This window comes from Delphinapterus leucas, chromosome 6, assembly GCF_059928025.1.
Source record: "Delphinapterus leucas isolate spDelLeu-1000000601 "Yukka" chromosome 6, BTC_Dleu_Yukka2, whole genome shotgun sequence".
In the NCBI taxonomy this organism is placed as follows: domain Eukaryota; kingdom Metazoa; phylum Chordata; class Mammalia; order Artiodactyla; family Monodontidae; genus Delphinapterus; species Delphinapterus leucas.
The window spans coordinates 94390763-94403640 of NC_143134.1; the positions used below are offsets into that span (position 1 = coordinate 94390763).

The following is a 12878-nucleotide window of genomic DNA, read 5'->3' on the forward strand; positions in this document are numbered from 1 at the left end:
CAAGGAGCATGGGATGCCCCTTCACTCCTTCACAACCAGACCAGGCAGGGTTCTGTCTCCTTGGGAGACACCCTCAGCCTCATCTTCCCCATTCTAGGGTTTATTTTAGAAACTCAATGGTCTTATCCTATAGACCATGGCTCTTGGTTTTCCCGTCCAAGTCTTTTCAGAATTCCAAACAAAAACAGCAGTACGTGTCTCAAGCACATAGCTCTGGCAAGCCAAAAGAGCTTTACTTTTAGACTTTGTGTCTGCTATAAATCCATTCCGAAATGTGATCAGCTCCCCTGAAACAAGGAACACCGTTGGGAGCAGAGCCATAAGATAAGCAGAACCAGCTAGGGAGGGTTATAGGAATGGAAAATGTATCTGTTAAAATTTCAAAAAGATTATCTCACTTAAAGAATTTTAGACACCAAGGTAGGATATATAGACACTTTAAAAGCATCTCCTTCAAATCATATATTGCAGTACAGGAGACCATAAACAGTGTTCTATCTGACTCTGAGGACGAAAGCAGCTCTGTTTGGCTTCTGAGGCTTGTAACAGACACACAAGGAGCTCAGGATTAACAGAGGAATAGCTGGAATTTCTTACAAAAGCCCCGTATGATCTGACATTGTCTGTGAATCACCGCTGCCGCTTCCACTGCACTTTGTTGGCATGGCCCATGCCAGGCAAGTGGAATCCCTGGGACTGCCCTTCTGAAGGTACATCAAATACACCAGAATGAAATGTTTGGAAAGCAAATGCTTGTTAAGCCGTCAGGAGAAGCAGACAAAATCCAGGAGAGGCAAAGAGAAGAGGGGAAAGCAACTTTCAGCAATAATATCACATGGCAGCAAAGTGGAAACTTGCCCGTCACAGATTCACTGTGACCAGGGACTTGGCACTTCAGACACCTATCCAAGGAGCCTAGAAATCCTCTATCTCAGAAAGAATTCGCCCTGATTGGAAGCATTCTGACAAATAAAATCCCAGAGGAACATGCTGTCACTTTTCCCTTTTCAAATCACATGTTACCCTAGTTTCCTGGAAAAGTATGTCTAGACAGACTTACTGCCCCTTGAAAAAGCCAGGGACCTGGTCTTTGAGAATCTTGCTTGAAGATGTAAAAAAATTTCTAACCAGACTTCCAGAACCTGTGGGTGAAAATTACCACGAATGATCAGTGAATACCTACTCTCAGAGGTCAGACGCTATGAGTGTGAGCCGGCTGAAGGTATTAAAAGAGCCAGTTCTCATTCTGATAAAGCACATACTGGCAAAGCCACAAAAAAGAAAATTATAACAATCAGTACAGGTCAAAATGGAAACCGGATGAAGGTTTCAGCCAAACTTGTCTTTGCTTCTGCTCTAATGGATTGACTTTTAGGCGCTGAAGTCAGCACAATTTGCAGATTCAAGACATTGAATATGGAAGTCAAAATTGGATAGAAATTTAATTGAAAATATAGCAGATCCTTGACATTTACAAGGGTTAACGCTGCCTCTCACACTTGCCAACTTCTCCCATAATTGAGTCGCACTTGAAAAGTCTTCTTTATCTCTTCAGATGACTTGTATGTACCTTGGCTCTGCACAGCTGCTCTTGATATATTTAACAGAAAACAGTCCACAGGTAATCTATAGATGTATGTATAGGCTTTGAAAGATCCACAGTGAAACTTCCTATAGGGAATTCTGCTTATTCATGTTCAAGCTTGTTGGGGGTAATCCTATATTCCTGTGGAATTTACCAGAGAACAGATAAAATCCAGGAAATATAGCCTACCCACGGGGTTCTTGGCCAAGCAGGCCAAGTCAGCATGGTGGGTAAAATAACGCCTTCCTCGCTCCGAAATGTCTATGTCCTAACCCCTAGAAACTGTGGATATATTACTTTACATGACAAAAAGGAATTTCTATGTGTGATTAGATTAAGGATTTTGAGATTGTCCTGGATTATTCAGGTAGACAATGTAACCTTATAAGAGAGAAGCAAGAGAGTGAGTCACGGAAGGAAACGTGACAATGGAAGCAGATCTCGTATGATATGATTGCCGTATGATACGATTGCCGGGGAGGCAGGGGGAGAGCGGGGGCACGTGTCAAGAAATGAAGGCAAGAAGCTGGAAAAAGCAAGGAATGAATTCCACTCTGGAGCTTCCAGAAAGAACACGGTTCTGCCAACACTTTGATTTTAGCCCAGTGAAACCTATTTTGGACTTCTGACCTCTGGAGCTGTAAAACAGTACGTTTGTGCTGGTTTAAGCCACTCTGTGGTAATTTGATAAAGTCACCAACATTCATCTTTAACTCTTCCTCCTCCCTTTCTGTTTCCAACATCAAATGAAACATCCAATTCAATCAAGGTTTCTAGAGTGATCCTTTTCCCTCTTTTAGGGACGACTCTCTAACAACCTCATTCTCTCACCTGCCATGATAACTCCTCCGAGGAGTATCTGCATTTCCAAAAGGACCAGGGGGAAGATATTTTCTATAGAAGGAAAGAGAACTAATGTTGAGTAACTACTTAATGCCAGGCACGCAGCAGGTGTTTTGCACATATTTTATTTCATCTTTCCAACTCCTTTCTGAGGTATCACTCCCCCCAACCACTTTGTGATAAGGGTACCAAGATTCAGAGAAGGTCAACAACGTACACTGTGAACGAGTCACCAAAGGTGGGTCTGGAGCCCAGCTCTACATGACTCCAAAATTCAAATTCTTTCCATTAGCACATGCTGCTTCTAATTTACTTATACAAAATAATGAAATGCTAACAGCAGCGTGACTGTACCAATTTGGAAGAAACAGTGGTTTGGGAAGCAGGCACCACTCCCTGGAAAGATAAAGGTGAGGGGACAATTTGACTCTGGGGAGAACCTTTCTGATAGGTTGTCATGGACTCTCACCACTGTTTTTCTCTCAGGGACAAAACCAATCGATGGGGTATGTCACCTTTCCTAATTATTTTAAATCTCCTCATAGGGGTATTTGCTTTTGGACTTTTTGCTACTGATATTTTTGTAAACGCCGGACAAGTGGTCACGGGGCACCTGACGCCGTACTTCCTGACAGTGTGCAAGCCCAACTACACCAGCGCAGACTGCCGGGCTCACCACCAGTTCATCAACAACGGGAACATCTGTACTGGGGACCTGGAAGTGATAGAGAAGGCTAGGAGGTCCTTTCCCTCCAAACATGCTGCTCTGAGCATTTACTCCGCCTTATACGCCACGGTGAGTATGACCCACGTGGAGTTTTGGCTGTGATGGGTCTCTCCGCCACCCTCCCCCCCATTCTTTCATTACTTCTGGTGACTTTTAAAGTCATGTTACAATATGTTTCTCCTTTATTATATCATGCTGTTGCCCCCACCCTCAACATCCCAATTTAAGACCTGCCAGAGGATGTTAATTCTGGCAAGACTGTTGATAATCACTTAGTCACATCCTCCCATTTTACAGATGCAGAGACTGAGGCCCAGAGAATAGCTAAGAACACAGAGTCAGAGCAGAGGCCCAGGCTCCTGGCACCGGGTATAGGGTTCTTTCACTGCCCAGAACAGCACTCTTTGCCAAAGCTTTGGTTGTTTCTAGAACAGCACACATTTCTCACACTTGTCTACAAATTTGCAGGTGTGTGCCTCGTGTGAACGCCTGCCCGGGCAGTGCGGCAAACCCGGATAAAGACATGGCTTTCCTCTGCTCCTCCTAATACTCTTCATCACTTTGCCAGGACAGATGGGTGATCCTAAAAGACCCCCAACACCCACAAGTTTACTTCTCACTGTTCCCTAGGTCACACAAGTTTTGACTGCCCCCACTGGGGTATAATATTCTAAACTTTTTGCTCTCATCACAGAGAAAGCCCGAAGTGTGTCCCACATCTTAAAATAAAACAAATGATGGTGTCCATCTTTTTTTCCTGCTCTTTAATTGCATCCACTTTGGAAATGACTTCACTTCACCTTTTTCTGACCTCTGTTTCCTTAGAACCAAGCGTACAGAAGTAGAGGGATCAGTGCAAAGGCTCCACTCCTGGATATCATGTGTATTTACCTGTGGATGAGTGACTATTGCTGAAAACACCCCTTTTCCTTCAACTTATTTTATATTCAGGGTGTGACTAGTCTAGTGATTCTCAGTGAAAGGTGAGGTAGGAGGAGGCAGAGGAAAGACCCCTTTTCAAACTACGCAGTCTTCCCAGAGACTCTGGGTGTGCCCTCGCCCCACCCCCAGGGAGCATGTTCCCTCTCATTCAACGACAGTCACTGCACTCCCTACTGAGTCTGCTTCCGATGGAAGTGTGTCCATGCCATCGCCCCAAATACATACATTCAGGGTGGAGTAAAGGTGACTGACTACAGGTCTGGTCCACTTAGTAGAGTTTGAAAGAAATTGCTGAATATTCTCTTTAAAACAATGGCGCTTTTTTGTCCAATTTATAGGATAACATCTGTAGGATCAATTTTCCAAAATAAGTCTAATTATTTCTTTTAGATCTACTCTTTAATGAATACATATCAAAAGTGATTTCAGCTACCCCCATATTAAGGAAACATGAACATAAATAATACAGAAGTCTGATTTACAAACAGACCAGTTTAGCTCAGTGAGGTTTCTTGGCTTTACTGCCCACCCCCCAAAAAAATCTACACCAGGTATTTTTTAAGCAAAGTCTTTTCAGGCATTTGGCATAGTTTCCAGTTTTCAAAATAATCGCTTTGTATCTTAGATTATATAGGACCTAAGTTATATGAAGCAATGTACTCTTGCACCTTTTTCTGTATTTTTATCAAACTCAAGTCATTGTTGTATGAAATCAATTTTTACAACACCATTATAAAAATAAATCTGTTACTTATCAAAAAATACTGTCTCGTCAAGTGAGATATAAATTTCTCTTGGGAAGAAAGAAGTTATCTTACTCAGAATAGATGCTTATATAGCACGTTTTCAAGGATTCAGATATAATCCAATTCAAATCATGCCCCACAGACAGACTAATCAGAAACCCTGATACAAGATTCCAATTGTGTAAACATTTTTCCGAGCCCCTATTATGTGTGCTTTCAGAAATTACTCAACAAGGATTTCCTAAGTACTAGTTAATGCTGTGAAGAATACTAACTAACCACAGGCCCATGTTATTAATAGTTTGTAATCTTGGGCTTCCCTGGTGGCGCAGTGGTTGAGAGTCCGCCTGCCGATGCAGGGGACACGGGTTCGTGCCCCGGTCTGGGAAGATCCCACATGCCGCGGAGCAGCTAGGCCCGTGAGCCATGGCCGCTGAGCCTGCGCGTCCGGAGCCTGTGCTCCGCAACGGGAGAGGCCACAACAGTGAGAGGCCCGCGTACCGCAAAAAAAAAAAAAAAAAAGTTTGTAATCTTATAGTAAAGATTTATAAAGGCTTTAATTAAAAAACAATATAGAAGCATAAAAAACTAAATTTAAATATATCTAGTATAGATGTTAAGTGACATTTCCTACACAGCCTCAGAATGGTGTAATGATATGCTCTAATTTATGTAACTCTGATCTAACCACAGTTTTATTACATGTAACAAAGAAAATCCCATCTTCCTGTATTCACACCAGCGCTGAAGGATCATTCTAGGAAATTAAGTTTCCACTGTAATACTTTAAAATGCATCTGTGTGAACTTACATGTGCTCAGGCCATACAAGCACACCATAGATTGTAATAAGTATTGGCATACTATTTTTCTGGGTTGCAAACTCATTTAGCACACTTGCTAAGAAGCGATGCTAGATCAATTACGCCCTCTAGTGGTTTCTTGTAACCACCACCAAAGGTTGTGTAACAAAGTATTTACTTCTTTGTAAGAGGCACATCTTCCTAACTCTGAGCCGCAAGGGACACATTTGGTAACTGAGCCTATGAAATACTTAGGAGTCTTACCCAGCTCCTCACAATGGAATAAGAACAACCTACAACTCATATGTCATAAGTTGCATCATCCTTTACGTACATCAGGACTTCCCAACTTTTTATATGTCGTGGCCCACATAGAAAATTTTATTTTAAAACATGCTGGAGTAAATGAATGGATAGGGCTGATCCAGCTATCACAAGGATTGTGAGAATCAACTTCCCAGCACAACTGAAACGTATTTATGTGACAGACTGGTTTGGAAGTTCTAATTCAGTCAATTAACTAATGCTTTTATATTCATTGAAAGTGTGAAGAATCCGCTAAGATTATGGGGGACACAAAAAGTGAAATGTATTGCCACTCACCTACCTGGTCTTCTCCATAAAATTAATTCTAATAGAAGATTTATTTGGCATCTGAGATTCTTATCTGGGTTTCCTAATACCCCAAGTGATTCTTTAGTTTGTTGCATAAAAACTGCATGCTCTGAACCTGATTATTATGCAGTCATTCATGTCACTGTAATTTCTGTTCCCATGCCCACCAGAATACAAAGCACCGAGACCCATGTACATTCATTCATCGTTCTTGCTTTGGTGCAGGCCCGTTTGTGTGTGGTGTATGTCCATGCATGTGTGTATATACACCGTATGCAGAGGCTGCCAGTCACTCCCTGGTCTCTGTCCTAATCTAGATGTACATCACAAGCACAATCAAGACGAAAAGCAGTCGACTGGCCAAGCCGGTGCTGTGCCTCGGGACCCTCTGCACAGCCTTCCTGATGGGCCTCAACCGGGTCTCCGAGTATCGGAACCACTGCTCCGATGTGATTGCGGGCTTCATCCTGGGCACTGCTGTAGCCCTGTTTCTGGTAGGTCAGCTTCCCTCTACTTTTTTCCCCGCTGGTGCCCTCTGAAGGGCTGCCCAGGATCCTGGCAAGTCAGGCTCCCCAGACTCCAGTCTAAGTCCAAGGTCCTCTGGCCCCAACCTTGTGAGTTGCAGTTACTCGCCAAGTACCCTGTGCCCTTTCTTTCACAAGTATGACTGCATATTCCCCCTGTGCATCAGGAGTAGGATGGCTTCAGGAAGGACGGCTTGCTCCACTTGCCTCAACCCCGGCCTTGGGGCTGGGCAGAAGCAATTTAGCATACCTTCAAACCATGATTCTCTAAATACTTGTTCAGGACGTACTGGGAGCATAAGCTAAGTGTTGCTTGGGGGAAGAACAGAGAACGGAATATTGACGCAAGCAGGCAGCTCCTTCTCCAGCATTTCAAGAAACTCCACTCTGGCCCAGACTTGCATATCCCACTCAGAAATATGAAAACCCTCAGCTAACCACACCCAGACTTTTTAGGGGGACTCTTATCTGAACATGCCTCTTGGGCATCTCATTTCCACTGTAAGTGGCCTCTCAACGGCATAATACTTCCTGGAGAAGGGTTCTGGTTAACTTTTATTGCTTTTTTAAATTTTTACAGATTTGAGGTATGATAGGCATACAATAAATGGCATAGAAAGTGTATAATTTGACCAGTTTTGACCTACAGATAACATCCTTCTCTCCCACCCTTCCTTTCCCTTCATTCCTAAGCAACCACTGATCTTCTGTATTAGATTACCCTAAGATTTAATATTAATGGAATCATACAGTATGTATTTTTTATCCTGGCATCCTTTACCCAGCATAATTATTTTGATATTTATCCATGTTGTAAGCATGTTATCAGCAATTCCTTTTTCTTGCTGTGTAGTATTCCATTGCATGGGCATACCATAGAGGTTCAGCTTTAAAAATTATCTTCAAGGATTTAAAATATACCCAGAAGGGATTTCCCTGGTGGCGCAGTGTTTAAGAATCTGCCTGCCTATGTAAGGGACACAGGTTCGAGCCCTGGTCCAGGAAGATCCCACATGCTGTGGGGCAACTAAGCCCCTGTGCCACAACTACTGAGCCTGTGCTCTAGAGCCCACGAGCCACAACTACTGAGCCTGCATGCCACAACTACTGAACCCGCATGCCACAACTACTGAGCCTGTGCTCTAGAGCCCACAAGCCACAACTACTGAGCCTGCATGCCACAACTACTGAGCCCGCATGTCTAGAGCCCGTGCTCCACAACAAGAGAAGCCACCACGATGAGAAGCCCCGCACCGCAATGAAGAGTGCCCCCCACTCGCTGCAAGTAGAGGAAGCCCGTGCACAGCAACGGAGACCCAATGCAGCCAAAAATAAATAAAATAAATTTATAAAATAAAATAAAACACACCCAGAAGGATTTACAGTAAATCACTAGGCCTGCAGATGTTGTGCATGAAATCAATCTCCTAATAACATTCAGCAGGCCTCCCCGAGGAGACAGAAGCCATCACAGCCTGGATGTCCTTCCTCCCTTTCTGTCCTTTCTGGTCCAAGGCACATGTTAAGACTAACATCACACGCAGATAGGTTTCACAGGCCTATGACCTAACTTCTCCTTGTCCTACCCCTTCCATACGGGGATTCTGTATGTATGTCCTCCCCAACATACAAAATGCACATATGCCTCTCCCAACCTCTAACTCAGAGTTTCCCAATATTTTTACCTGCTCAGATACACACAGAAAATGCTCGCATTTACTCAGAACATTAACTGGCAAGCTCCATTTGAATTCAAAATTATTTTTAATGGATCCAGTCTTTCTTTCTAAAGTAAATGATGAGGGACTTAAATGCAAATTCTCTGGGTGAAGCAGCAGGAAAAGTGGTGCTGAGATGATCCTGAGATGTTGAGCTCTCAGAAGGTATTTCCCTGAGGGTGCTTTTTAAAAGGGGGAGAGAATACAGGTGACTTCAAGAGAAGAGAGGATTTTACAAACAGAGATCAATAGTACATAAGTGAAGGCTGGAACTCCAAAGGAACACTTTTGCTGTCCCCATCAGTCCTGGATCCAGCTCAACCCCAGCTAAAGAGAAAAAGCGGTACTGACTGTTCCAAGCAATTTCATGGGGTCAAAAACTTTGTGTTTGCCGAGGCCCCATACACAAATTCTGCTTTAACATTAAACTTGTGTTCTCTCAGTAACTTGCAGCCCTCTTTCCTACCACTTGGTTACTGTTAAGTCTTGTATTGCCTTCCCAATTGATGATGAATGTCAAAATTTGTTTTCCACAAATGATCTTTATGTAAGACCCACACCTGCTGTTGAACGGGTCTGGTAGGAGGCAGGCCACACTGTCCCCCACTGTATCTCCATGTACACACCTCACATATACACTCGCCAAGCTGGGAAATGGGAGAAGCGGACCTTGTAGAAGAGAACGGAAGCGTTCCAAAGCAGAGACTTGGAGGAGGCCGAAAAAGGGGAGTCTGAACAGGAGCATATTCGTGGCCTGTGTTCATTATGGTTTTGTGTTTCTTATGAAGATGAAATTGGGGGAAGGGGAAGGAAGTTAGTTGAACAATTACTACATGCCCTACACTTTATATACACCAAATCATGAGCTCCCAGGACAACCCTAACAATGTTTTTTACTGAGGTAACTTTGGTTTATAATGTATGTTTCATGTGTACATTATAATTTGACGTCTGTATACAGATGCTCGCCCCCAAAAGTCTACTTTTCATCTGCCACCATATAATTGACCCCCTTATCCTATTTTGCCCTCCCCCCGCACCCCCTTCCCCTCTGGTAACCACCAATCAGTTCTGTGTTTGTTTTGTTTATCTTGCCCTAACAGTATTCTTATCCTCATTTTATAAAAGAGGAAAGTGAGGCTCGCGGATAAGTAACTTGCCCAATGGCCACCCAGCCAGTAAGCCAGGAATCTGACCTGCTCTCTCCAACCCCAGAGCTCCTACACCCTCCACTTCTCCCATTTCCTGAATGGGGGAAGTTTAAGCAGAGCTGGAGAGTAAGGTGGAGGAGAGCCAGGTAGAGAATACTCATGTGAATGTTCTGTGGGGTTTGAGGAGCTACGGGAAAGATTCAGAGGCACTGGATATAGAAAACACGATGCAGAACAATGGAAGAGAGTATGGAAAGAGACAGAAGATGGTTAGAACAGACTCAGTTATGAAGCGGCCTCAGTAGGAAATAAAGACAAGTGGGTAGTAATTGAGAGAGGGAGTTTTAATGGAAGCAATAGAAGTGCCACTAATAAATGATGTGACTTTGCTAAGTAACTTAAGGGTAATCATCTTAGGTAAGAGTTAAAGACCAGCTAACATTGCATTTTTGCTGTATGTTTGGCACTTGTTAAGAGGCAAAATCCTATAGCGGTGGTGTGATTTAGAGGCTATGGAGTTTAAATCTGTGTAACCTTGGGCAAGTTATCTAAATTCTCTGTGCCTCCTTATCTAAGTTGGAGAGGATAATAGTACCTCCCTTCTAAGATTGCTGAGTGGATTAGATGAAATAAGGTAAACCCTCAGGACAGTACCAGACACATAAGTGGCCCTCAGTAAATGTTAGCTGTTATTATGAGGTGCTTTACATTCATCGGGTCTTTTAATTGTTGTAAATCTATGAGGTAGGTATTATTCCCATTTTTACAGGTGAGGAAACAAGCTCAGTGGGGGCAGACTGAGCATCCCTGGCCATCTGGTGATCAAACAGATGCTCCCTCAGCACCTAGAATGTGCTCAGCAGGCAGCAGGCAGCCTGAACCATGCCCCAGGTCTTTCCACGGTCCCTACCCACTGGCTCACAAGTCACTATGCAACGACATTCTAAGGGGGAAGGCCTGCCACCCGCAGAGGTGGCCAGGCATTGACAGCCGCAGTCTGACCCCAATCTTTTTTCCCCTCATCCTGCAGGGAATGTGTGTGGTCCATAACTTTAAAGGAACACAAGGATCTCCTTCCAAACCCAAACCCGAGGACCCCCGTGGAGTACCCCTAATGGCTTTCCCAAGGATAGAAAGCCCTCTGGAAACCTTAAGTGCACAGGTACAGTAAAGTGGTTTTAGCAAACCAAACCCGGAGGCTCCAGGCCTGTTATCTTGGAGGTCAACTAATCCATTTCTCTACTGAAAACAGGACATAACTGAATCCACCCAGCAACAATAAAAATCTGACATGAAGGCCCTCAAGAACTTCACAGCTTCCCTCAATTAATCCTGTATTCCTTCCAGGGCTTGGCCCTTCCTCAGGAAGCTCTTAGTCATGTCTAACTTAAACCCCAACTGCTTCAGGATACCTTGACCTCCAATGTAGTAACACACTTGTGAAATTTACACCAACCCTTGTGGGAGGCCAATTTGATTTAGTAACTAGGACAACATTTGGAAAGAAATGCTTTGTTAATGTGTGGCAGCACATTAAGAAAGGTAACTAAGTATCCTTTTGGATCTGTTTTGATGACCATCAAAAATTCAATGCAACAGTACCAACTGATCACTTATTTACACCAGGACCTTGCTTCATGCCAGAGATGAATAACTAGCCACATGTCCTGTGCTCAAGGAACTCACAGATGATCAGGAAAGGTGTATGTAAATCAGTAATCATAACATGGCATGCTGAATCAGATACACGAAGCACTTTGTGAACACAGATGAAGAAGAAATTTATTCTAAGGCAGGGAAAGCCACGGAGAAGACTTGCCACCTGAAATGAGCCCTGAAACATGGTATAAAGCACTGACTTTTGCCTGAGACAGTTGCTAGGTGCTTTACAAATATATTTTTGTTTGAACAAAAACTTACTGAATCAGTAGTATAATTCCCATTTCACAGATCGAGAGGGATATGAAAATAGCAACAGTAAATTTCTTCCCCAAGCCACATAGCCAGCAAGTGGGAAAACTGGCGTGAGTAGCTCTTTAAGCAGACAGAATGGGGATAACTAATAATAAAACAGGGTTTTTATATCATGACACGTCTGTCATGTAGCTGAGTCCTGCTAAAGTGTTTATTTTCTGTAATAGTCTATCTCGAAATCTTGTTGTATTTGGCATTTCCTTACTAAATCATTTTTACAGAGTGCAAGAGAAGCAAATCTCCTCCCACTGGAATTATCATGTACTTCCTATCGATATAGTATAAAATATTTCACTCTTGAAAGAGTAACTATCAGACATCTGAGAAACTATCCTACTTCTTTTCACATTTAATGAAGTCTAATTTTATTAATGAACCAGAAAAAAAAAAAGCTATCTCCACCTTGGGAAAAATATTTAGGGCTCTCCATTAAACCCAGTGCCAAGTATTTTGTTCGTTTTCCCTTCACCTGTATTAAGGTGAAAATTTTGACTTGGTCCAATTAGAAATAACATAGTGAAAATTTTACTACTGATTTATTTATATGTAGCCAGTTAATGCAGGTTGAATGACGAATTAGCTAAATAATAAAACCACGTAATGAAATGGTGAAATAGACTCTCCCTAGTTTTTCTTCCCTGATTATCTTCTTGTACCTGGTGAGGTCAGAGTGGTTCCCTCTATTTTTTGAGATGAAGCAACTAATGACAAAGGTGAATTTGAAAAGCAAGCTGAGATGTTTGCTAAGTTCCACAAACATATCAGTCTGTCCTTGTAAATGCTGTCGACTTTACCCTGAATGTCCTGGTCAAAGAGCACCCTGTTTCTGCCCCCATCCTTTTACCCAGCACTGCTCAAGCATCACCTTCTGTCTGAAGCCTTCTCCAGAATTCTCTCTTCTCCCTCAGGACCAGTAGTAGTTGACCAGGCCAAGAGACATCCAGGCCATGTTTTGGGGGATTCTACTTACATTGAAAAATGAAGTGCCAACCTGATTTCAAAACCTGCTATTCACAATATAGATTTTAAAAATTCTTTAAAAATATGTATTAGTTTATTATTCACTACAGGCAGTAATTGAACTTTTCAAATCTGTCCATGTATCTTTATTTCCATGTATATCCCCTCATCTGGGCACAATTTGAGGCCTTCTGTGAATACCAGGCTTGGGTCAAAGAGACCCCAGGGCCCCAGGTGTGACTGCCCCTCACAATTAATGTCAGTAATCCCCTCATATCTGCCTCCCACAAG

General features: G+C 42.9%; 1 protein-coding gene across 1 annotated transcript in view; it reads left to right on the plus strand.

The window, feature by feature from the left end:
• Positions 1 to 10968, plus strand: part of PLPPR1 (phospholipid phosphatase related 1) — a 116167-nt gene extending 105199 nt beyond the window's left edge. Inside the window, exons 4-6 of the mRNA XM_089913468.1 lie at positions 2974 to 3224; positions 6578 to 6754; positions 10684 to 10968. Coding sequence (XP_089769594.1) covers positions 2974 to 3224; positions 6578 to 6754; positions 10684 to 10824 — 569 coding nt within the window. The 3' untranslated portion in view covers positions 10825 to 10968. The remainder of the gene's footprint in view (positions 1 to 2973; positions 3225 to 6577; positions 6755 to 10683) is intronic.
• Positions 10969 to 12878: the final 1910 nt, after the last annotated feature.